This window comes from Adelges cooleyi, unplaced genomic scaffold (genome assembly GCF_023614345.1).
Source record: "Adelges cooleyi isolate 19-005CV unplaced genomic scaffold, UGA_ACOO_1.1 ACOO_flye_CR_arks_rails_tigmint_CR_PRNA_651, whole genome shotgun sequence".
NCBI lineage: Eukaryota > Metazoa > Arthropoda > Insecta > Hemiptera > Adelgidae > Adelges > Adelges cooleyi.
This window is the reverse complement of record NW_026096352.1, coordinates 7640038-7664533: the sequence shown is the minus strand read 5'-3', so window position 1 is coordinate 7664533 and position 24496 is coordinate 7640038. Positions and strand designations below refer to the sequence as shown.

General features: G+C 28.7%; 2 protein-coding genes across 4 annotated transcripts; both read right to left on the bottom strand.

The window, feature by feature from the left end:
• Positions 1–2263: 2263 nt before the first annotated feature.
• Positions 2264–13497, bottom strand: LOC126844787 (dynein axonemal intermediate chain 4-like). Its single transcript, XM_050583199.1, has 13 exons — positions 13387–13497; positions 11998–12164; positions 10921–11019; positions 10283–10358; positions 8845–8949; positions 8678–8787; positions 8222–8475; positions 6620–6765; positions 6064–6221; positions 4874–5050; positions 3840–4013; positions 2421–2498; positions 2264–2338 (listed from the first exon to the last, which is right to left on the bottom strand). The coding sequence occupies exons 1-13, from the start codon at positions 13478–13480 to the stop codon at positions 2264–2266; spliced, it is 1713 nt and encodes a 570-aa protein (XP_050439156.1). The 5' UTR covers positions 13481–13497.
• Positions 13498–14913: 1416 nt separating this feature from the next.
• On the bottom strand, positions 14914–22059 carry LOC126844934 (N-terminal kinase-like protein). 3 transcript variants are annotated; one of them, XM_050583440.1, is made up of 17 exons: positions 21809–22059; positions 21033–21218; positions 18515–18664; positions 18289–18414; positions 18032–18219; positions 17881–17971; positions 17507–17818; positions 17303–17426; positions 17136–17233; positions 16972–17064; positions 16766–16901; positions 16499–16690; positions 16295–16429; positions 16114–16226; positions 15920–16030; positions 15236–15326; positions 14914–15165 (listed from the first exon to the last, which is right to left on the bottom strand). In XM_050583440.1, exons 2-17 carry the CDS (start codon positions 21147–21149, stop codon positions 15038–15040), a joined length of 2205 nt encoding a protein of 734 aa, XP_050439397.1. In that variant the 5' UTR covers positions 21150–21218; positions 21809–22059; the 3' UTR covers positions 14914–15037. The 3 variants fall into 3 exon arrangements, with proteins under 3 accessions (XP_050439397.1, XP_050439396.1, XP_050439398.1); XM_050583439.1 differs by having other exon boundaries at positions 21033–22059; XM_050583441.1 differs by lacking the exon at positions 14914–15165 and having other exon boundaries at positions 15911–16030; positions 21033–22059.
• Between the last annotated feature and the right edge of the window lie 2437 nt (positions 22060–24496).

Genomic DNA, 24496 nt, shown 5'->3' with positions numbered 1-24496 from the left:
AAGTAGAAACTGCATTTAAATTTTTCCCACGTTAGTCGTTAATACAACTATGGTGCATGTTATTTGGTTAAAAGGATTACTTCGTTTAATTCGTTATAGTTAGACCCTTCAAGGTTTTAAACGATAGGTTGTATTAGCGTTTTTTGGATTGGCGAATAATTTGCACTTAAAAGGGTGTACCTATTTACGTGTAAATATTTTGTATTTCCCGGATTTAAGCGTCTAAACATCGTCAAATATCTATTGGTTATATAATTAAGGCACATAACGCTACAAAAGTAGACTCGATTGTTGTCTCCCGGTCCATACTATGGAAGAACTCACCCCCCAGCTATGCCCAATTTTATAAAACAATCACTTCCACGCCCAACTAACTCCTGTGGTTTTATTACCTCCCTCTATCTAGGAGAGAAATAATATCTTTCTCCCGCTTAAGATCCGGCCATAACCTGCTCCCATATCACGCTTTTAAACTCTCCCTTAACGATTTCCCATTCTGCCCTCGTCACGACGATGAATTTCCATGCGACTTCCCCCATCTTCTATGGTGTCCTGCTATTTCCCTACTTCGTATTCCTCTCATCATCACCTTTCCTCCTATAATATCAATCCCTTTGACATTTATTCCATTCTTAACTCCTCAGTCATTTCCATCATTAAAATTTAAATCTGTTCTCCTTTTCATTGATGAGTCCGGCCTTGCCTTATAATCGCTGTATATAATTAATTTTAAGTTGCTTGCCATTGTTGTAAATGCCGTCTAGTTTGTATATATTAATTTTAAGCTACATAATTGAATTTAATCCGTAATTGTAGAAATAAATAGTTTATGCTGATATTTCAATAATAAAAAAAAAAAACTCTATAAAAGCTTAACCCACCATAGACGGACTTAGAGGTGGCCTAAGAGGGCATTAGCCTTTCGAATATGTGATTTAGACACCCCAAACCCAATTGGCTTTTTTCTTGCAGTACAATTCTTATTTTTATTTAATTTTCTATTACCTACCTAAAAAAGTATAAAAACCATTTTTTTTCAAATGTGCTCTTTTTTTACAAAATTAAATGTTTTTTTATTTATGTTAAAAACATTTTCGGGTATATGTCATATGACATGCTAAGAAATTTAACCAATTTATGTCTATTCTACTACTACTGACAGTGCAGTTAGTGATTTTAATACATGAAAAATATTTCGGTTTGTTTTGGCAAATAGAGCAGGTTATATTCGTAAGTTGAACTAAAATTACTATAGTAATTTAAAACAAAACAATTTTATAATAGGTATCATTTAAAAGGATAATTGTTGAAGATAACTTTTAGGAGTCAAATTTTAACCTATCTACATATATAATTCACCCATTAAGTGTAGAACAATAATTTACATAGTGAAACCAAACACTGGATTGTAATGGAATAAATAATGTTTGTGTTATTCACTTTTTAAGTTAAAGACAAAGTATGTGGGTAGAAATAATAGTATTACAGTCCTTCTCCCACCTCGTCGAGAACATTACACTAAATTTTAGATTTTAATTGCCATTTATTAGCTAAAATAAGTAGAAAAAATAATGTAAATTACATTTAAATTCATTGGGTACATTTTTTTCTCTGTCGGATATATTTTTTTTATTAAGATATATATTATTTCAAAGACATCTTTGTGTGATATTTAAATAAAATAACCTATTTTGCGTTATTTGAATTTTTGATTAGCTGACAGTTACCAATAATGACAATGTAAAGTATGTTTTTTTTTATAATAGAAAATTATAAATTAATATTATCAGATAAAACGAGAAAAAAACAAAGTTATGGATGATAATTGTGGGTGGGAAAAAAATATCATATAATTATACGCCTCACTTTTTGACTTTAATGGGGAGGGGCATTTATTAAGGGACAAGGGCAAGCAATAGTTGATAGAAATTGATCTAGTAGCCATTTCAAAAAAAAAAAATAAACATGTCAACTAATTTTATATCTCTCTTTTTTTTCCTCTCCCTTTCACTCTATACATAATAATTACTTTACATTGATATATATATATACGTTTATGCATATTGCATATACATATACATACATACCTACACATACGTAAAGCTTTCTGTTGGGGAGCATAATATAACAACAATTTTTTTTAAATTAATTGCGTTTTAATAAAGGTAAACCAATAAAACGAGTAATATTTTACATAATAGACGTTTCATTTGAGCATTATACTTAGGTATACCTCTGTATGCTAATAATATACCTTTGTATTTTATATTTTTTTACAAATTCGCGCCATTTCTGGATTTGACATCACATTTTTTAGAGCAGTTAAGATTGAATTTCTCTGAAATAATAAGTACAAACTACAATAGATAAGTGTTTAACTGTAAACTTCGTAATTTAAAAAAAATAATATTATTAGGTACTTGAAGAAACGGCGGAGCTGGCATACTCTTGATGTGAAAGCACCTTATCTGCCCATTCAAATCACCAGTTAGAATATTCTAGAATACAAATATAATTGTATTATTTAAACCCAACGGCTTATTTAGCGGCGGAGTTATGGAAAATTAAATTACAAAATTATACAGGGTCCGGCAAAAAAAACTCCCTTATTTAGAAATGGCACTGTGTGAGTTGTGGTGGTGGTACAACGGTGGAAGGGGTATCGATAGCTGTATACATAATACATGCTATTTTCTTCTGACCTAACCTAAACCACTTTGCTAGGAACCATGATGAGGAAGAAGTCTGGTTCCAACAAAGTGCCACAGGTCACACTTCGCGGCGCTCCCTAGCAATCTTGAGAGAGTTGTTTCCTAGACATCTTCTCTCTTTGCAAGGAGACATCACCTGACCGCCAAGGTCACTCGATTTATCCCCTTGTGGTTTTTTTCTTTGGAGACTTAAGACGGCAATCACCCAGGCAGCGGCTGCCATTACACCGGAAATGACACGAAGAGCTATGGCCTTTCTCGACAGTTAAAAGTGAACGCCGCAAAGTGTGAGTTGTGGCTCCGTCTTGCTGGAACCAGACTTCTGCCTCATCATAGTTCCTAGAAAACTGGTTTAGGTTAGGTCAGAGGAAATGGCATGTATACAGTTATCGATCGATACCCCCTCCCCCGTTGTACCACCACCACAACTCACACAGTGCCATTTCTAAATAAGGAAGGTTTTTTGCCGGACCCTGTAGTAATAATTTAACCAATACCTAATAAAATATAAATAAAATTTAACATAATAATAATATGTTTGGTTTTGAGAATAATATATTCATAGACCATAGTACAACTTAGAAAATAAGCTATTGTTAATTACACATTTGTTCATATTGTGATTTCATATGATTTTGGTATAATATATTGTTGATAATATTTTATAAATAGGTAATAGACTATTAGAATTTAGTACTGGTACTATTTAGGCTTTTGGTTTAATATTAGGCCAAAAATTACATTTTTTAGAATCAACATTTTCAAACAAATTTTGTTTTTTAAAACTATATTACACAAATCCGTTTACATATATTTTAGACAAAACAAAGCACTAGGGCCTCGTTCAACTGCATTTATAGGTACCTCATTATTTTACAAACGTCAATCAATAAAAAATAACAATAATTGTGTGTTCGTTTTCCTTGCAATATTAACCTTACCTATAAGTACATTTTATCTTCTATAGATTTGCATAAAAACTTTTGAAACCATTGAAACTTGAATGTAATTTTATTATTGTCAGTTATAATAACTTCTAAAAACCTATAGCCTCCCCAACTACAATACCAACTTTGCCCTGGTCTCCGACATCATTGTGCAGGCCTTATTACAAATGACATGTCTTACATTGCCGCGTTTGGAAAATTTAACCAGAGTAAAGTGAACACCGACTTCGCAAGTAAACGTCATGACAGGTTCTACAGTTTTTCTTGCAAAATCCCAAATACAAATGACCGCCTGGCTAACACTAACTATAACTGTTGAGTTGATAGGCGACCAATCGGCGTCCTCGATTGCGTTCTGAAATATTGTATTTAAATTTGCATTATTAATACAATTTAAGGATCACAATAATGTATTTATAGCAGTGGCACAAATAAAAAAAGTCTCAGAGAGTAACACACGCTCCATGTCAGCAGGTATATCTTATCTTAGCTGGCTCAATTATTTTTCGGCTCCACAATGAAAAATTGGTACTTGTCGGTAAAAAAAAAGTGTCTAGTAAAAAAGAAAAAGAAAATTCCCATTTATTTTTTGGCTAGTCAGTAGTCACAGAGGTATTCTTCATTTTCAATATAATATAGGTAACTAAAAACTTAACTACTGCTGTAATCAATCTTGAAGGTCATTTATACGCCATTGGTCCTACGAATGAATAGTTTACTTAGCTAAAAAAAATTTGTATTAGCTTAATTTTTGGCTTAAAGATAATTTAAAGGGAAAATTTTATGAAAATTGCATATATCGCTAGTAAAATAATAATACTTATTGGTTTATTATTATTTTTATTGATATGGATTATTATAACTTATGAGAATAAACAGAATAAGTAGTATCTTATTGTAATTTTTTATAGTTTAATCTATTTAAAGTATATTTTTAATTAAAACACGCTAAAAAGATCACAAAATGGTTAAGTTTTTATAACTTTAAAGTCGACATAGACTTTATCAAAACAAGACTTGCTTTAGAGGATTTAAAACCAAATAAAAATTCAACAAAAAAAATGTCTTAAAATAAAATATGGCTGTATATTGGGTTTTTTTCGATAAAAGGTCAAATTTTAGTGTTAATACAAATTATCAATATACTGTCAATGTAGGGCGCTTGAAGACTTATTTGCGCCACTGACTTTTAGTATCGTCGCGTCGTTAACATACAAAGTAGCACAGTGATAGTAATGGCTTTTCTATGTCTTCGGTCCAAATATTGATCTGCCAGTCTGCTCCGTACGTCATGAAAATATTAGGGAAAAACGGCGAAAATTTTATCCCATACACTGGTCCATGGTGAGCAATGAAAATGTCATCATAGTCGTCGCAGTTATCTATGGTGTTCTACTTAAAATCGTTTCTAGTCAACATACTGGAGAAACTTTAGAACTTTGACGTCAAAAGTCATAATAATTTAATATTATTTTTTTAATCAGTTGTTTTTTAATACAACTAACGAATCAAATATTAATGTTATTTACAATTAAAAATTATTTCCCAAATTATTTCGATAGTTTAAAATTTAAAAAATCTACATAATTAAATTTTGTCAAAACTATGCAAGTTAAATTAAATTAATGCACCAAAGGTCCTACTCGTGAAAATTGCAAAGCGGTAAACTATGGAAAATTTTTCAATTTTTATAACGCATATTGACAGTTTAACTGCAACCGAAAAACTCACTCCAATCTTTATTAACGACAACCAGTATATGTATTACAGTGGACTTCGGAATATAATATAAACTGACATTAGCATTTCATTAAAAAAATGGAATTAGTTTTACCTCATTTCTCATGCCTCAAATTTGTACTTCATTTTAGAATAATAATAATTGTTTTTTTAATGATTAATATAATAATAAGAAAATTTATCTAAAAAGTTGAGCTTGTGATGAATACATAAGCAATATAAGAACCTAAATATAACTATTTAAGTTAAAAGTTATAAGTTTAAAAGTCAAAGATCTGATTTTAGTCTATTCTCTGAACTACCAAGTGAGGAAAAAATTATTACTATATCAAAAACGTAATAATTCGGTTACTTAAAATTAAAAAACGATAGGTAATAAATTTAAACTAAAGAATAGGTAGGTAGATCATGTTTTTTCGATTAACAACCAAAATTATCAATTGGTTATATTCTAAATAAAATAGTAATAGTGAATCGAGGTGTTTTTTGTATAAAAATATACACCAGAACTTGAATAGTCAATAATATATAGGTACCAACCAATATAAATATAATAGTAAGCTATCGAGTTGTTAATTTACTAATAAGCAAATGAAAATATCTAGAAGTAAATTATTTATTTATAATTGTTATAAATATGCTGGAGTGTAGTATAGAGTACTTACTTTGACGATAAACCCGAATTTGGTTCCGACGAAGTAAATTGTTCTGTCTGTCGGATGAAGTGACAAAATTGTCCCAGACATATTTTGTGCGACTACCGCATTACTTGCTATAGCGCTGCCGCCGTTCCGAATGCCACAATATAATAACGACACTTGATCTAAAATAATAATTCCCTTGTAAATAGTAAAATTTCTTATCTAATTACCGTTTAATGTGAGTCTATACTAAAAATATAGATTTAAATTATATAATAATTCTGTACCACAGAGGTCAAATAATGCAAGTCACAAAAAACAAATTTTACAGGGGAGACCAAATTTAATAATACAACTATCATAATGGACATACGTTACAATACTCCTACTATAGTTTAGGACTTCCGTTAGCTTACCACTTGCTATCTATGCATTTATGGAAAATTGGACATAACTTTAAATACCTCTAAAAATATCATTAAATAAATATTTTGATTATGAACCTAACTTAGTTTTTTTTAATTTGGACTTGTGATACTTGACCTCTGTGGTACATACAGAGTTTATCTTGAATTATCACCGATTTTATTTGATTCAAATGTAATTGACCACTTGCGCACAGTACCGTTGCTGTCAACGGACAAAACAAATTCTTTTTCAGACTTATTATAACCTTTTTGCATTAACGAAACAATGCTGCATATTGGAAAGTTTTTCAGGTATTTTCTGTAACAGTTCAATAAATTATTCTTATTGATGAAGTTTCAAAAGATAATAATAATTTTTTTTTTTTGTGAAGAGATTTCTTCTATAAATTTGTTTATAAATTGATTTTGGCAACTGGCAAGCTTAAAAATAAACTAATGTCGAGATAAGTATACAAACTATACATGATGCATGTTCTTATGATGTCCCACTCACCATGTCTTGATCTATCCCCTTCGAACAATCATTTATTTACCAAGTTAAAGGAGGCTTTAGGGGGAATTTACTACCAAGGAAGAGTCATTGAGACGGTAAACAACTGGTTAGAGGAGGTGGCGGGAAGCTTCTACAAGGAGGTAATTTCGAAGCTCGTTTCCAGATATTCAAAATGTATAGTGGTAGTTATGTGGCGATTACATAAAAAAAATAGTAGATGTACTTAAAATAAACCACTGTAAATTTATAACTTTTTAATAAAAACTTGATTTTATAAAATAAACGGAACTTTTTTTGTATATTCCCCTCGTATCTAAACAATATAATATTATAATATGTATCTAATGTGTCATTAATATCTTCTATACAATTTTTTAAGACGCTGCGGCACCCTGATTAAACAGATTTAACTACGTTGACGTTTTCTATATAGTTTTATCAATCAAAAATATAATATATTTTCTTTTTAAAATTTTATCTACTTAACTATTTACTAAAATATAGTATCCCACCTATCTTTACTCATTAATTATTGTTGATACAATTAACTAACGGTATTTTGTACTTCATTACACATATATACATACTTAAACAGATTAAGACTTATTTTAAACATTCCCAACCAAATTCTATTTTAGTACGTATATGTTTGTTGACAAAACAATCTTTTTTAAAGTCGAAATTTTGATTTTGGATAAAATGCTATATTTTTATCACTTAATACCCTTCAAGTGAAGACGACTATACAAATTTTAACTCTCCATACATCTCGAATCGTCGCCATTTCAATCTACTACACAAACATCCATACCATTATTTGTGTTCATTAATTCATCCATATCTATGTTTACCTCTTCGTCTAAATCCCTACTCACCACCTCTTTTTTTCGATCCAGTTCCATTCTGGTACCGTTACTCTTCGAAATTCGAACAATTTTTATTTATGAGTAGTAAAGACTATTAAAAAAATAACCGGTACCCATATAATACTCTCAAGAGTATCACTGAGTATTAAGAGCTTTTATAAGTACCTACTTCTTAAACTAATCCTAATAATCTTTTATTTAACCCAGCCACGCATTTTAAAGTTTTCATTTGAGTTACTTCTATTTTACTTTAATTTGTTTTGTTAAACACACAAGTGCTCAACATGTGCCTAAGTGTGTCATCATAAATGCATCAATGTTGGTCCATCGTTTACAAATTAATTTTATTCAAGTTTTGGACTGTTAAAAGTTTTTTTTTAATTCAATGTCATTACTCGTTAATTGTTAATGGACGATAGCGTTCTTGAGTTATGTCCAAAGCGAATATGTAGCCATCGTAGCTGCCGGCAACGAGTATGTTAGCATCAGTCTTCGAAAAATTCAAACAGGTTATAGGCTTGTCGAATTTATATTTTCTCTCAGGGTTTACTGGATTTTTCAGCGACCAACAGTATACAATTCCCTTAACGTCGTCATTGCCATCACGGGCATCATCATTCCATTTACCATAACTAACTGCTAAGATATCCTGTTTAAAAGAAAGAAAAAGAGGTTAAATAATATTAAAATATATGTGCTGTTAAATTTATTTTCGACAAAGTATTAAAAAAGATTTTAGGTTCGTTTTATAATACTAATTCCTTAACCTTTATCCTATTATGATATGTTGTGACTTGTGGGAAAAATTCCACAACAAATAACATCATTTAAAGCTTGCCCGATACACTTACTTCGTTCAATGTGTTCCATACAAATGACGTAACTGAACAATTTTCTGTTTCTTTGGTTGAAAATTGTAAAATATCTTCCAAAACGTAACGGTACGATGTAGAATCGGTAACTGTAATGCAGTAATTACTGTACTAAAACCCTAGACAAATAATCTTAAAAGACTTACTTGAATGTAATGTTTTGAATTCAATCTGTTTTTCCGAAAAATAATTCGAAGTAACTATTCGTTCGAAAACGAACATTTTTTTGCTGAGCACGTCTGAGTGGATATCTAAAGCAAACCGACCATTATAATCATTAATCAAGCTATAGATGGCGGCAAAAACTCTTGGAGAGTTATGAAGGCCAGAAGAAGAAGAAGAAGAAGAATCAAGCTATAGTTACTAGTAGGTAGAGTAAAATATTAGTTTTTTAATTGGCTAGGTTTTGACTTTTAGCCAATTGTATGTATACAACTATATGGTAGGGATCTTTGGCGGGAATTCGTAACCAGTTAAATCCAATTTAAGTAAAAATTAATTTTAACTGACTGTAGATTTTTTTGTAATTGAATTTCTATGCTATAAATAATAACATGTAACATTTAAAATTATGTATGTAATATTTTTCGTGTTTTGTATGATGGCAAGAAACGTTCTATGTACAGGTAATATATTAAAGTTAACTGTTAAGTTCTATATTTTACTATATTAATTAATACATTTGATCTCTATTATATTACAAGGTAATGACTATAATATACAAAAAAATCATAAAAATTAATTGTATATTGATAGCTTGAGACACGCGGGTATCTTTCATATAAACTTTGTTAGCTACCATACTGCGTACACCTATTAGGTTTAATATTTACAAAAAAAACGTCACCGGTGACTCGTGAGGTACCTAAAGAATCACGCAATGTGAGACATCTCATAGCAATCAGTACGTGAGAAAAGTGTTTTCTTAACACGTAGGGCAGGTACGCTTGTATAGTCATGTGAAAGATATCCGTGATACTCACAGTAGCCCACATACTAATATTGATGTTAAGAAGAATGGAAAGCGCTATAAATTAAGGGGCAAAAGATAGACACCAACAACAATTTATCTAGTAATCATTTTAAGTATGCTGACTAGTTTTAATGTAAAACAATTTTCTAATTATAAAACTTAAAAGTTATATTTCTCCGAGTTATGGCGAAAGTTTGATAAAAAAATTACTTTCGTAGAAGTCATTTTCCACCATATCTGTTAGTCAAAATTAAATTTTTATTTTTTTTATGTGAAGCTTTATACGTATATAGTATTTTTTCTGTGGGGGCTAAACGGCCGATTTTGTATTTAGCTATCAGAAAATTAGTTAGATTTATTAGAAAATACCATAAAATAGTAAAAATGTAATCGCTTATATTAAAATGTTGAAAACAGTAATAAAAAATCGGCCTTTTAGCTCCTATAAAAAAGATGTTTTACTTATTTTTATAGTTATAACAAAAAAACAAAATTTAATCGGTTCAGTGGACACTTTTAGAAAGTGACTTCTTGTTTTAATCTTTATTTGTATACAATTTAGCGCTCCCCTTAACAATAGTCTAGCTGCAGAAAATAAAATTAGAACGCACTTGGTTTTTCTAACGGTGGATTGGTACTGCGTGTGTTTATTTGTATGTTCCACACAGACGCGAAATTTGACTTGTCCTAGACACATTTTTACAGAAAATAAAATGATAAAGTTTAGGTGACCACATGGAGTTAATATAATAATACATTCAGGGTAAAAAGTTTATGCGCTGAAAACAACCGATATAAGTTCTTAATTTAATATGTAAAAATTAATTTTTAATAAATTAAAAAAAAAGAACACTTTTTTTAAAAAACACAAATGACACAAATTATAAACAAAATAATTATCAACTTTTAATTTTTCTGATAGTATTAATTTATGTTATAATAAAATACTTTCTATTTTTTCAAAAAAAAAAAAAAAAATGTATTTAATGTTGTCATGATTTTGTTACTGATTTTAGATACAAAAAATATAATAAATGCAATTATGGAAAACATTGCGAACATATGCGGAAATATAAAAAAAAAACCCGAAATATGCTAAATTGTGGATAACACATTTTTTAATTTAGATTTTTTAAACATAATTTGTAGGTTTCCCATCTATTTTTTGGACTATTTAGTAAAATCAAGTAAATTCTGAAACTTCTGACTCTAATTATAATGTGAATGTCAATTTATTTTATACTCTTACGGTCAAAGAAATCGGTGCTGTTTGCGTATGTTGTGTTCTCTGAAACGAAGTCGAAGTTTGTGTGGCGCCCGGCAACGAGTACTTGAGAAAATCCTTTTTCTAGAATTTCAAATTACACATATGGTATAGGTTTTTATTTTTATTAACATAGAAATCGGTTTTAGTAAAAAAGATGTATTTATAAATAAATCGTTTACTTTTCTATAAACAAACAACACTTAAAAGTTAAAATTAAACGCATGCTATTTTTCTATATTTTCAAGGTTTAAAATAACACTATAACAGTTTGCTATTTCCTAATTAACAAAATGTAAAAACTGTAATAAATTAGATACAATGAATTTATTGAAAGTTAGACAATTGTGTCAACTTCATGTGAATACTAATAAACTATAGGTAGAGGAAATAATAATAATTAATACCTATATGAACGATTTTTATATTTATTTGAAATTCTTAAACACCTTATTAACCGACAAAAAATATCCACCCGCATAATATTCTTAAGACTAAAGAGTCAATGAAAAAATTTGTAAAATAATTTATACTATACATTTAATTTCAATATCAGGGGAAGTGGTTATGCAGCTGGCTATGACGCGTAGTACAACCATCGTTTCGATCCCCGGCACATTGCAAACATTTCTCGCGGTATTCCGAGACTACAAGTGCCGTCGCCAATTGCACTACACCGTTTCCTCTACTAGACCTCTAATTTCTAAAAGACCTCTAAGTATCTCTTAGCTTAACAGAGATTGGTAGTAGTATACACTACAATACTACCAACCCACAGTGAAAACTGAAGTGTTGCTAAAGAGTAAAGAGTATAGATTATCGCATCTAACTAACCTCAAGGGCTAACTAAATCGACTCATCAAGGGCTATGAAAAAAAATCGATATTATTTTTCAACCCTAATGGTTCTGTCAGCTGTCTGTTTATTAAAAAGTAAATTTATTTATTAATACGTATTTACTAAGTATAAGTTAAAATTATCCATCTGTAAAAATGTTGTTTTGTGGTGTAGGTAATAGGTAACTAATGAGTATAATCTGTTGAAATAATCATAAAAGTTAACCTGAGACCATGGTGGGTCCGATGAATGTTTTTTAGTAGAGGCCAGTGCTGGTAGTTCAAGAAGAGATAGGGTATTTGTTTCTTGCAAAGTTGCTTTAAAATATGTGTGATCACGCACGACCATTAACGGGTTATCTTGATATTTGGCGTTCTTCAAAGCTGCGATTTCTAAAAAAACAATTTACTAATAATTTGTATAGTGAACTTTAAATGAATGCTTTAACTATATAGGTACTATACTAACTGGCAAGCACATAAAAAAAAACCACAATGTGTGACCACCATTAGCTAATTTATTTTAGTTTCGATACGAAGGTGAGAAAGTATTAGTTTTTCTTGACTTTACCTTACTTCTTCACTATTAAAATCGAGAAAAACACTAAACAAATTTACAATTTTTTTTACTTTCAACTCATCAAAAATGTTTGAGTTACATTTTTAATGAAATTTATTAGGCATGCTCCTATCCAAAAATAGCACCAAACCACCATTCCCCAAATTCGAGATGGAAATTTAATTTAATTTGTATTTTGTAGTTCCAGTTTTAGGATTAAATAGTTAGAAAATTAGAGAGAATAATCTAAAATTAAAAATGTATAAATAAATATCTTCTTCCTCAATTTTAAAGACGACTGAGCCTATTACAGCAGCACATACTGCTTCTATCTTTTTTTATCCTGAGTTATTGTTTCTCCGTCTTGTATTCCGATTATCTACATTATCATTTAAGTTTCAAAAATTGAAGACTATAAAATTTACAAAAAGTAGATAAAAATTTGTAGGTATATTATTTATTTTTATTATATTATTGACGACCCTTGGGGCAAGAATACAGACATGTTTTAAAACAAGTTAATTAATTAACTTGTTTTTTTTTTTTGTTTAATAATGTAAAATAACTAAAATGTCTCCAAAAGTAATACTAGGAATAAAAATCAAATTATTTTCAAAGATTATAATAATAAGAACATACTATGATCTAACTTCTAAGTTACTTGTGAATTATAATTTCTTGTATAAAGCCAGGAGACTAAAACTTCAACTTAGAAAAACATTAGATAAACAATTTAATATTAATAAACCCATATCTGGCTTGTACCTATAATTATAAATAATATGATAACTGGTCGTAACTCAAAAATAAGTGCAATTTTCCGTCAAAAGTGAGATTATTTTTATTCATATATAAGAAACTTTAGCCAGCATAAAACAAAAAATAAGTAATGAATATTTTTCTCTTCGAATGAGTAATACGTTTAAGTGAGTATACCTTTTCAAAAGAAGTCATTCGTATTTCAATATTATATTTTATTATAAAAAATATAATAATATATACTATAAGTACTAATTAGTACTTATTGGTATTAAATTAAATATCTGGCATACTTACCTTTTTCTAAACTTGCACAAATCATGTCGATTTTGTGGTCATCGTAATGAACTATCTGTCTAGAACTTGATGATTTACTATTTTCGCAATTCATTTTTTTTTACATAAAAGAATTACACAATTGTATTTTATTAAATAAAATGTGTAAGAGTACTACATTTGTATTACGTGTAAGTTATGTTTAATCGAATACTCGTTGTCACACCATGTCCCTGAACTGTGATATTGATTAAACAAACAACACGATACAAGCTCATAGATGCACTACTTGTATGATAAATTACAGATATATTACACGAAGGGTAGGTTTAACAATCATGATAAATAAATATTTAGTAGTTTATTTACAATTTCTATTCAGTCCATTAACTACGTTCGTTTATTGGGCATGTTTTTTTTTAATAATTCCTTCAAAAACGGACAATAAGTAAATACACCGTTGTACACAATTACCTATAAAGGTAAGTGGTTAGTAGAATTACAAAACAAATTACAATGGAATGGTGGAGAACGCAGGTTTAGCTAGCCAAAACTATTGGTTTGGAATGAGGCTAAAATAAGAAGAAATGCATTAATGTAATTCATTTTATTTGCATACTCCAATTCTTAGCAGAAAATTATTTATGAATTTTTTTTACCATTTCTCACTCCGACTACTATAATAGCCATACTAAACACTCGATATTTAACCGACTAACATCTAGACATTTCATTCTACTTTAAACAATTACTACTCTAATCGTTATGCAATCATCACCGAGCACACGATTTTATAACCAAGTGGCTCTAAACATTTTTCTTGTGCCCTCTATTTACCATACAGTTATTAAACTTGTAATAGCAACAGTGATTTAGGCGTGGTTCTATAAATGTTTTTATGACTACATCACTGGTAGGTATATAATAATATTCAATTAACGAGCCATTTTTTATAACAACTTAAATACTCTATAACGTGTAACTTGGAAGGTTATTTTTTTCACAAATCGATGATCGCTGTGCTTGTTTATTTGTGATAAAACTATTTCTATTACAATATACATATTATGATTACCAAGTTTGACTTCATACAAAAAAATGTAATATATTATTATCGTTAGTAAAAAAAATAAGAGATCTAAAGACAACCAAGCTTGATTGAAAAAGATTTCTTTAGAAATGATTATAATTAAAAGTTAGTAATAAAAATACGTGTCAACACGAACGGTGAATAAATTCGAATACGTCCATAAAATCTTTAACACATAGGAGATATATCCTATTAAAGAAGTAAAACTTACATAATGATAAACCCATAAATCGCTGTAAATTAAAATGTTCTAAAAAACTATAAAAATTTTTATAACCAATGACTTAAATACTATAATTAAGATTATTCCATGAATGTGAACGTTTTATTATTAAATTAATGATTTAAGTAAAAAACCTACTAATGACTTCAATGATAATGTAAAAATTATAAATAATTAAATTCCAATAGAATATAAAATACAATAATAATTATAAATCATTAATATAATATTATAAGATGTACTTAACATTTGCTTTTTACTACTTAATTATTGAGACTTATATTATAATAATAATAATAGTAATTAAAGTTTACTGTTTATTGTTTATAATAATAAATATTAATAATAAGTAGAGCACTTTATAGTTTCTTTGCTCCTAATTTTAGAGATTGCTTATTTATTCTTTTAGTTTCTAACTGTTTTAAACGTTCTTGTTTTCTTTCTTCCCGCTTTTTTCGTAAATTTTCTCTTGCTGCTTCGGTCATTTCTATAAATTTTTTTAAAAAATCATGGATTCTTTTTTATATTGAAACACAAGTTATGTATTCTTAGCTTACTATTTGTACAACTTTCAATGTTATCTAATATCACTGGGTCTTGATCATTCCAGCTGAAATCATCGTTAACTTTTGTGGACTTTTCTGTTTGCTGCGGAAAAAATTAAAAATTAATAAGAAATAAAAAATAATATTATATACTAGGTTCCTGGTCCTAAATTAGGTTAAATTAGAACATACATTTTTTCATATAAGTAATTATTTTATGTGTGCATAATTATACCAGATGATTGGTTAACCATTGTTCAGTCAATAACTTAGAAGATGTTACTTTATAAAAAAATGTTTTAAAATATTTTTATAGTTATTAGTTGGGACAAATTTAATATATTTTTCAAAAATATAACCCCATCGCTCTTCTGTTAAAACTGTATAAACTTAAATGTTAAAATGGTAACATATATATTTGATTACATTTTTAAGTTAAGAATAATTTGCTGAACATTTTGACTGGTAGATAACCAGTTTTGGATAATTAGTTCTAAAGTTATTAAAGTTTAAAATTTTAGGATGAGAGAAAGGGTGGAGAGTAGAGGTACTTTTATCTACGCGTATTACTCAACCGCACTTCCTCTCCCGTTTTAACTAAATCAAATTTATATCTAAGTTTTTGACTGGGCCTAAATTAACCAATCACCCGGTATATATATATACACATTTATTATACTAAAATACTTATTGTACCGTAGGGTTAGTATTAATGCTTTCCCAATCATCTCCAACGTCCCACCCAGAATTATCTTCCCAGTTATTTGATATGTTTTCATTTATAGAATTTTCATAGGTTTTATCTTCCTAAAATTAAATTAATCATAATTATAGATTAAAACAAGTTTTTTTTATAATCTTGTAATAAATTAAATATATATTAATATTACATTATGAATATGCAAAGCTTTTATTTGTTTGTCTATAAATATAGGCTTCATCTGCTCACTATTACTATTTAGTTTATTACTTGGAATCATATTTTGACTTGTATTTGAATTATCTGTAAGATTTATTTGAATTGTGTACATATTTCATTATAAATAATTTTAGAAAAAAATGTATGCTCACCTTTTGGATTTTCATTCAGCTTTTCATCTTTTTGAGGGTTTTTCGAAGCTAAATAAAATTTTGATGTAACAGTATTGACAGCCCATCCAGCCCAAGAAGAAACAGCAGGGGTGGAATTAGCTACTACTTCTTCATCTATACAAGTAAATGTACTACTATATTATTTCAGATACTTATAAATTAAAAATTTAATAATAGTGTTACCAATTCTTTCTTTTAATCTTTCGTCTTCAGATACATTTTCAAGTTTTCCTAAAAAACCTTTAATTGTTTGGAAAACTATATCTCGTACATTTTTTTCAGGATCTAAAGTAACGTGACATAAAGCTGGTAAGACACGAGAGGAAACTTCAACCAATGGATAATACTGTTGAGTAGCTGAAAATGCTGAAATCCCTAAAAACAATATTTAAATATAAAACTAGTAATTATTAATTTAGATACTAATTGAAAAAAAAAAATAGCTACAACCTGCCATTCTTGAAGGTGGAAATGGATCTTTCAAAGCTCGAGAAAATGCCGAAGATAGTATTTTGCTTCTAATATTTGGATCTAAATGTTGAGCTATTTTACCTAAACACACAGTTGTGTTGGTTCTTATACTGCCCTAGAAATATATAAAATTACAGATTAGTATTAAAAATATGTATATAAATGTTAAAAGAATATTTTTGTACCTGATCATCTTTCATTTGTAACCTTGCAAAATGTCTCATTAACTCTACATTTAAATTATTATGGTTCAATTTAGAAGCAATATGTGTCATACTCTGCGAATAAAATAATTTTAAAAATAGTAACTACAAAATGTACGTATTTTTTTTGTTAACTATTAACTTACTCGAACAGTCAACTCCCGTATAGTAGGACTAGCGTCCGCCAGTCCACTTACTAATAATGGAAATATATTTGCATTCAACGTATCAGGCTTTACTCGATCTGAAAATTGCTAATTTTTATTAGATGTGTACTAATAATAAAGTTCTGTTATAAAATGAATGAGCTTACTGGCATAGAGCTCAATTTGGTTAAGTAACATTACTCGTGTAGCACGATCATTAGACTCATATAATTTAATAATACATGGCATCATTTTCTCTTCGAATTCATGATCTTCTAGCATTACACTTAACTATACACAAAATTAATGTTAAATAATTAATGTTTGTCTAAAATTATTTTTGAAATGTTTTATAAACTAGTTAAACATACCTTTATCATAGAAGGAAAGATAATCTTTTGTTCTTTAATATATTTAAACATTTCAAGAAGACTAGGCAATACATTGTATAATGCAATATTTTTTGGAAAATTTTCAAGCATTCCTGGTAACTTTTCTAAAAATGAAGCTCTTTGAATTTCATCTAACAAATGATATTGACTTAAAGATGTCATAGCTTTCTCTAAATCATTGCCGAAATATTTTTCGTCTTGAAGTACTGAAACTATACTGTCATATGAAGGACGGCTATTAGGGTCCGCTGCTATCACTTTTGGAAAAACTTTTAACAACTCGTTTGGAAGCTATATAATTATTAATAAAATTTGATTAGTATCATGTGATAGTAATAAAAAATCAAACTTACCTTTTTTACATCTTTTAAAGCAGACTGATGCGATAAAGGACCATTATATATTTCCCAAATAAGTATACCTAAACCCCAGACATCAATGGAACTAAATAGAAACAATACATAAACATTAAGGTATAAGTAATCAACATTTTAAGCAACATACAATGGTGATTGACGATTTCCTGGAGCACGGTATAAATCACTAGTATAAACTGGAGGAGAATTTTCATAATTGTTCATACATTCCAATTCACCTAACTTCCACTGACCAGCTTTATTTACAAATATTGACCAAATACAAACTTTATTGTGAACTAGTTTAGCTTCAATATTTAAAAACTTTAAACCTTCCTATAAAGCAATAATTTTAGTTTAACTATTAATAGTTGCATAAAAAATGATTAATTAGTAATTACATACTATTATATTAGACAAACCCCAAGCAATGTACTGTTTCATAAATGTAGCATGTAAATCATTTTGAACCGATAAAAATGACTGTAGTGGTTCAACATACTCAGTTGCTAAGTATATTGTAGTTTTGACCTGTAAATTTATAATTTAGTAAGGTAAATAGTACATAGTTTTAAATATTCTATCTAGAAATATAAGTTATTTAAAAATAAAATGATTAGACACAACTTACTTCAGTGCTCTCTAAAAATGTGAGAACATTAGGATGCTTTAAAGTCTTTAAATGTTTTACAGCTAATTTAGAGAGCAAAGATCTTGTTTCTCCACCAGGAATATCATCGTTTATTAAAAATTCAAAAATAGAAACATCTTGATTGGTACTCTGAAAAAAAAAAAATTTATTTCAAAATAATAGAAAACAACTATTTAGAAATTCCAGTTTAAGATATGTATAGATTTTAAACTTTTATACTATGTCCATTTAGGTTAAATAGCTGAGAAGCATAGGCGTGAGCACGAGGACGGCATATGCACCAATGTATAAGTGGCCGCCCAATATGGGCCACTGTATATTGTTGTGCGGTTAAAAAATAGGACCAACATATTATAGGGAGATTCTTTCATCATGGGCCACTCAATATATTACTGGGTTTAACCAATAATTGATTTTTTTTTTTCATAGTGTTTGTATATAATGTGATCCCAATTATATCTTAATTCCACAAATTATTATGTTCCTACCCCCACCTAAACTTTTATAGCAACTTTTGAAACTTAAATGGTAACCTATATATTTTTTTAACTTTTTGAATTAAGAATATTTTACTAAAAATGTTGACTGGTTAATAACCAGTTTTGGATAACTATTTTTAAAGTTAAAAGAGTTTAGTGGTAAGTGCTGTTTAGAAGTGCGTGCAGTTGAAAATAATCAAAAAAATAATAATTTAAATTAAAAATTTTTTAACAATAAAGAAGACAAAAAATAAATTAATTATAATAGTAATAAAAATAACAAGAAGAAGTAGAACTTATTTGACTAAAAATGATTAGATATAAATAAGAAATTGGTGAGTATTGTAGTATACATTTAGAAATAATTATTACTGTACATTTAAAGATTATTGTAAAACCAATTTTTAAGTTTATATTTAAAGTGTGAAAAATTTGTACAAATTAATAATTCTTTTGGAATAACATTTAAAGAACATTAAACCAACTTGTAAAAAAGGTGTTGAAGTTTTTGTGGTGCTAACGAATGGTATTTCAAGATTATTTTTTCTAAACTTCTATTTTTGATTTTTAGTATTAAATAAATTATTTTTGTAAATAAAGCATATTGCTTGTTTTTTGAATAAATTGTTAATGTCAAGTACTCTTAACATTTTAAATAATTCACAAAATGGTATTGTTATCCGTTTATTTAATATGATTTTTATTAGTTTCTTTTGGCTAATTGATATTTTATCTTTAAGAGAGGTATTACAGCCCCCCCCCCCCCAAGCTATTATGCCATATTGGATTAATGATCGAGCCATTGCAAAATATGCTATTCTAATAAAGTTTTTGTTTAATATTTTTTTAGCTATAAAAAAAAAATGTTAATTGTCTTAGTTTAATTATTAAGTTTTTGATATGAATATTCCATGTTAAATTTTGATTGCCATGCCGAGATATTTAGAGAAAGTTTGTAAAAATCATTTTACCGGGGCAGGTGCATGATTGGGAGTTACAATTTAATTGATTGTGTATAGTAATTAAATTTTTTTGTGATGGTTTTTCTTATGTCATTTCTGAAAGCAACAAATTTGGAGTTTGGTTATTTTTTGTTTTAATATGATAATTTTAGTTATAACTCATATTATAATGTGGTCTATTATTTTATTTGAGTCGTGATAAGTAATTTATTTATAATACTCAAAGATTTTACAATTTTTCTTAGTTTAAGAATAATTTTTTTTTTTAGTTGGTATAAAAAATGACCTGTACAGAATACAATTAACTTACTTAAGGAAAAATAGTTTACAACAATAATTTGTTTTAGGAAACATGATGGACAAAATAAGTAAACAGGATTAATCAGATATTTAACAAATTCAGTATGAAGATTATGATGTGTTATGTTAGAAAAACTAAAACAAATATCGGTGTGCTGTTTAAAGAAAATCTTAAGTTGTAGAACATGCACTCAATCCTAATCACAACATAAAACTGCTTAATTGTTGAAAACTATAAAAAATTACTAAGAATATACAAAAGTTAAACAATTAATATAATGTATTAATTTGAGACTTAAGTACATTACAGTTGTTTACTAAATTTTGTAAAAAAAGTTAAAGATGCAAACTTTCTGTATGTTGTTATTACTACTACATAAGTAAGATATATTGTCAGTGTGTCCTTAGTATGCTGTTAGCGTTAAAGATGGCAAAATTGTTGCCGAAATACGTAATCTTATTGAAGTGAATAAGAATGTGATTAGAGTTTTTATTTAATAATATTATGTCATAACTTAGTTTGATTTTAAATCAGTAGTCTCCCACAATAATATTTAACCTCACATTATTAAATTGTGATAAAGCTGTTTAAAGTAAAATAAGAGACTATTTTTTAATAGTCCTCTCTCATATCCATTAGATTTAGGTCGACACCTATGCAATACTTTATTAAATGCAAATCAAATTAATAGCAATAAATTACATGATTAAAATTTAGCTGTACGCAACATTTTAGCATATTCAAAAACCTTTTACCTTTTTCTTTCCCTTGTTCAGTTTCCATAAACTTTTTTCATTAAATCCATAATTTGAAGGTTCAGTAATTTCAAATGGAAAATCTTTTGACGAATCTCTCGAAAATATAGTCCACATAATAGCAAGTTATTTTCAAAAAGCTAAAAAAAACTTATTTAAAAGCTAATCATTGTGTTCATCAACACCCTATTTTAAATACAAGATACTTTAATGAATGTAACTAATAATTTCTAAAACAAAAAATGTTAATTCTTATTATATATTATTATAACATGTATTTATAATAAAGGCGATAAATATAATTAAAACCGTATTCGTCGTAGATTTCTGTGAAATGGCTGTAAACAGTATATTACCAATACTTAATCTGGATTCTGTATTCGTATACTGATAATGAGTAGTGATAATACCACGAACGCAGAATAACAAGAAGAGAAACCTAGAGACTGATAAGTGTCCGACGTTTTGTTTTTGCGAATTATGTACGTAATTGATATTAAATTAATAATTAATTTTGAAGAAAAGAAGTAAAATTTACTTATTGTGTGCATCTCAAACCAGTTTTCTCCTGATAAGAAAAGTTCATATTAATACAGAGGGGTTAAAGAATATTATACTATACTATATATAACTTGGATGCTGACATTTAAAAAAAAAATATTTTTTATACATTCAGAGTTGTTGTGAGGGACGGCTGCATCAAAATTCGATTAGGCCCAAAATAAGAACTAACTTAATATAATTATATTTTTAACATTGAGTTTTATATATTATACCTATTAATACCACGATAAAAGAACATGATTTATCGTGATTTAGGGGGAATGGATGTCGTTTATTCCCGTCTACTTCACTCACGCAACCTCTTCCAATGCAATATCTGAAAACAGATTTCAAATTAGATTTAAAAATTTTAAAAACTAATTCGGAAAGCGTAAAAATTAAAAATAGGTTAAGATCCGATCTTGAGTAAACTTTGTGACGAATTAAAGTCTGTTTTAAGATTCCATATCGCATCAGTAGATTGATAGACAAATAATAAATATGTCATAATTCCTGTTGTGTGTGAGATAGACGGTGGCAGGATTAATCGGTATCTAATCACCTCAAGCGTCGATTACATTGAGCGAGTTTACAAGCTGCTAGTTGAAATTTACCAGCTGCTAGTAAACTCGCCCAGTGTAATCATGTTCACTAGCCAACTAGCAGGTTGTAAACTATCTGCGAGTAAAGTTGAAAGCTGGGCTACTTTACTCGCTAATCGCTAGCGTTTTGGATTTTAAGCTAGTAAACTAGCCGTATGTAATCATAGTTGCTAGTAAACTAGCTGTGATTACTCATCTACTCGGTGGTTCCTGGTTTTAGTGTCTACAAAATGTCGACGGAAATAGTTCGTGCCGGAGACATTATTTTAGCTAATGCCATCAAAAAGGAGTTAAAAAGAAAATCAGAAAAGGAAGAGGACTGTGTGGATGAAATCATGGATAGGCAGACGTGAGATGTATGGTGCATCGAGCAGTTTACTGAAAAGTTGAAGGACGAAGACGCTTCGGCTTATCGAAATATTTTGAGATTATACTGTACGCATTTTGAAGATTTACTGCAGATGGTAAATGGAATGCTCAAAAAAGAAGATACGATAATGAGAATGTCAATTTCAGTAGCCACAAAACTAGAAGTTACACTACGTTATCTAGCAACTGGAGATTTCTTGTATTCGAAACCTCTGACAAATAATTTGCTTCATTAAACCATGCCAGCTTTGGTGAATAAACTTCTTCAGTACCACAACCACTTTTTTTGCTTTTTTCAATTTTGTGTAGTTCTTGTCTGTAGACATCTTTAAGTGATTTGATTTTATCCTTCAGTTGTTTCTCATCCATTCCTCCAATTAACTGTTTTTCATTAAGTTCATAAAAAATACGTTGAAAAATTTCACTTTTTAATTTTATGTTGCAATAGTCCTTGTCTTTTATATTCCATAACAAAGGGTACTGCTGGTAGACATTACCTAAGAAATTCCACAATATTATTGACGTTCCACTTCATTTTAACAGTAGGACACCCAGAAATTTTAAAGGAAAAATAACAAAAACGTAATAAATTATAATAAAAATGTATCCACAACACGTGGTTTTTTAACGCTACTCGCTAGCTTGTTGGCTACTGAGCGAGTGGGAAGTTTTACGTGTGATCATCACTATCGTACTAGCCGACTCGCCCGCTTCTAAACTCGTCAACTAGCAGCTTGTAAACTCGCTCAATGTAATCGATGCTTTAAGGGGGCCGCAGCATGGTTTTTACAAAAAAATATTTGGTATAGATATCAAAAAAATAAAAACGCCACCTCATTGATAAAGTTTTTCTCTATACATTGTGAGAGTTTGGTAAATCTACCCTTTAAGGGGGTCGGGGCACAGCTAGTTTTTGTGCGTTTTAGACCAATAAGCGGTGCTAAATTCTAGGATTCTTAAGTAGGCGATTTTCAATTTTATCTCTTGAAGACCTCCAAAATTATTTTTAAAAATTCAGTGATAATTTCCGAACAACATTGGAATTTATTTTAAGCATACTAAATTTAAAATCGAAAATCGGCTTCCTAAGAAACCTAAACGATTTGTCAACAAATCCATACATACTTTAAAAATTAAAATCCAACATTGGAAAGTATGTCTAATTTAACACCGTTTATTGGTCTAACACGCAAGAAAACTAGTTGTGTTCCGATCCTCTTAAGGGGTAAATTTACCAAATTCTCACTATGTATAGAAAACAACTTTACCTATGGGGTGGCGTTTTTATTTTTTGATACCTCTACTTAACATTTGTTTGTAAAAATCATGCTGCGACCCCCTTAAGACAAACTTTACAAAAGTATGAAAGTAGTAAAAGTAATCAGTGATATTAATAAAATATTATGAAATGTAAATTATGTCAAATGATTAATTAGAATTACTACTTCATAATATAAAATATTTTCTTTGTGATTTCTTATAATGTATTAATTGTTAAGAAGAAGGAATTAGTTTCTTCTCTCTGCGTCTCATAGTCTGAATTCTAATCATAACGATATAATAAGTTCCAATACCATTAGATTACATTGTACTTTATGCATACACTATATGTATAGTCAAATAGTCTGTGCTTTATGCTTAAACTCCAAAACAGCTGGTGTTCTCACTTATCCGACGGCCGTGTATTTCCGGCGATAACACTGATTGTATGTAAATAATTAATATTTTAAATAATTAAAAATGATAAATGAATTAAATAATTTTAAGTGATAAAAGTATAGACTGAATAGACCATATTAATATATAATAACTATATAATAGAACACTAGGTCTAGTAGCCATATTGTGAAATTTGATAACACATCTTTATGGCATACCTATCTTTGTATATTTTCATGAAAATCATTAGATTGGTATGAGGCTTATCACTTAATTTCATTGTAATGTTAT

What these genes read in the sequence shown, in the direction of transcription:
- LOC126844787 (XM_050583199.1), bottom strand. Translation starts at nt 13,480, where the DNA reads ATGAATTGCGAAAATAGTAAATCATCAAGTTCTAGACAGATAGTTCAT. An exon ending in AATTCGGGTTTATCGTCAAA is followed by an intron (nt 5,051 to 6,063) that starts GTAAGTACTCTA and finishes GATTTTAAGTAG; the next exon opens with AACACCATAGATAACTGCGA. An exon ending in AATTTTCCAAACGCGGCAAT is followed by an intron (nt 2,499 to 3,839) that starts GTAAGACATGTC and finishes TTTGTATTCTAG; the next exon opens with AATATTCTAACTGGTGATTT.
- LOC126844934 (XM_050583439.1), bottom strand. Translation starts at nt 21,149, where the DNA reads ATGTGGACTATATTTTCGAGAGATTCGTCAAAAGATTTTCCATTTGAA. An exon ending in CATTTTTAGAGAGCACTGAA is followed by an intron (nt 18,415 to 18,514) that starts GTAAGTTGTGTC and finishes ATAAATTTACAG; the next exon opens with GTCAAAACTACAATATACTT. An exon ending in AAGATTAAAAGAAAGAATTG is followed by an intron (nt 16,430 to 16,498) that starts GTAACACTATTA and finishes TTACTTGTATAG; the next exon opens with ATGAAGAAGTAGTAGCTAAT.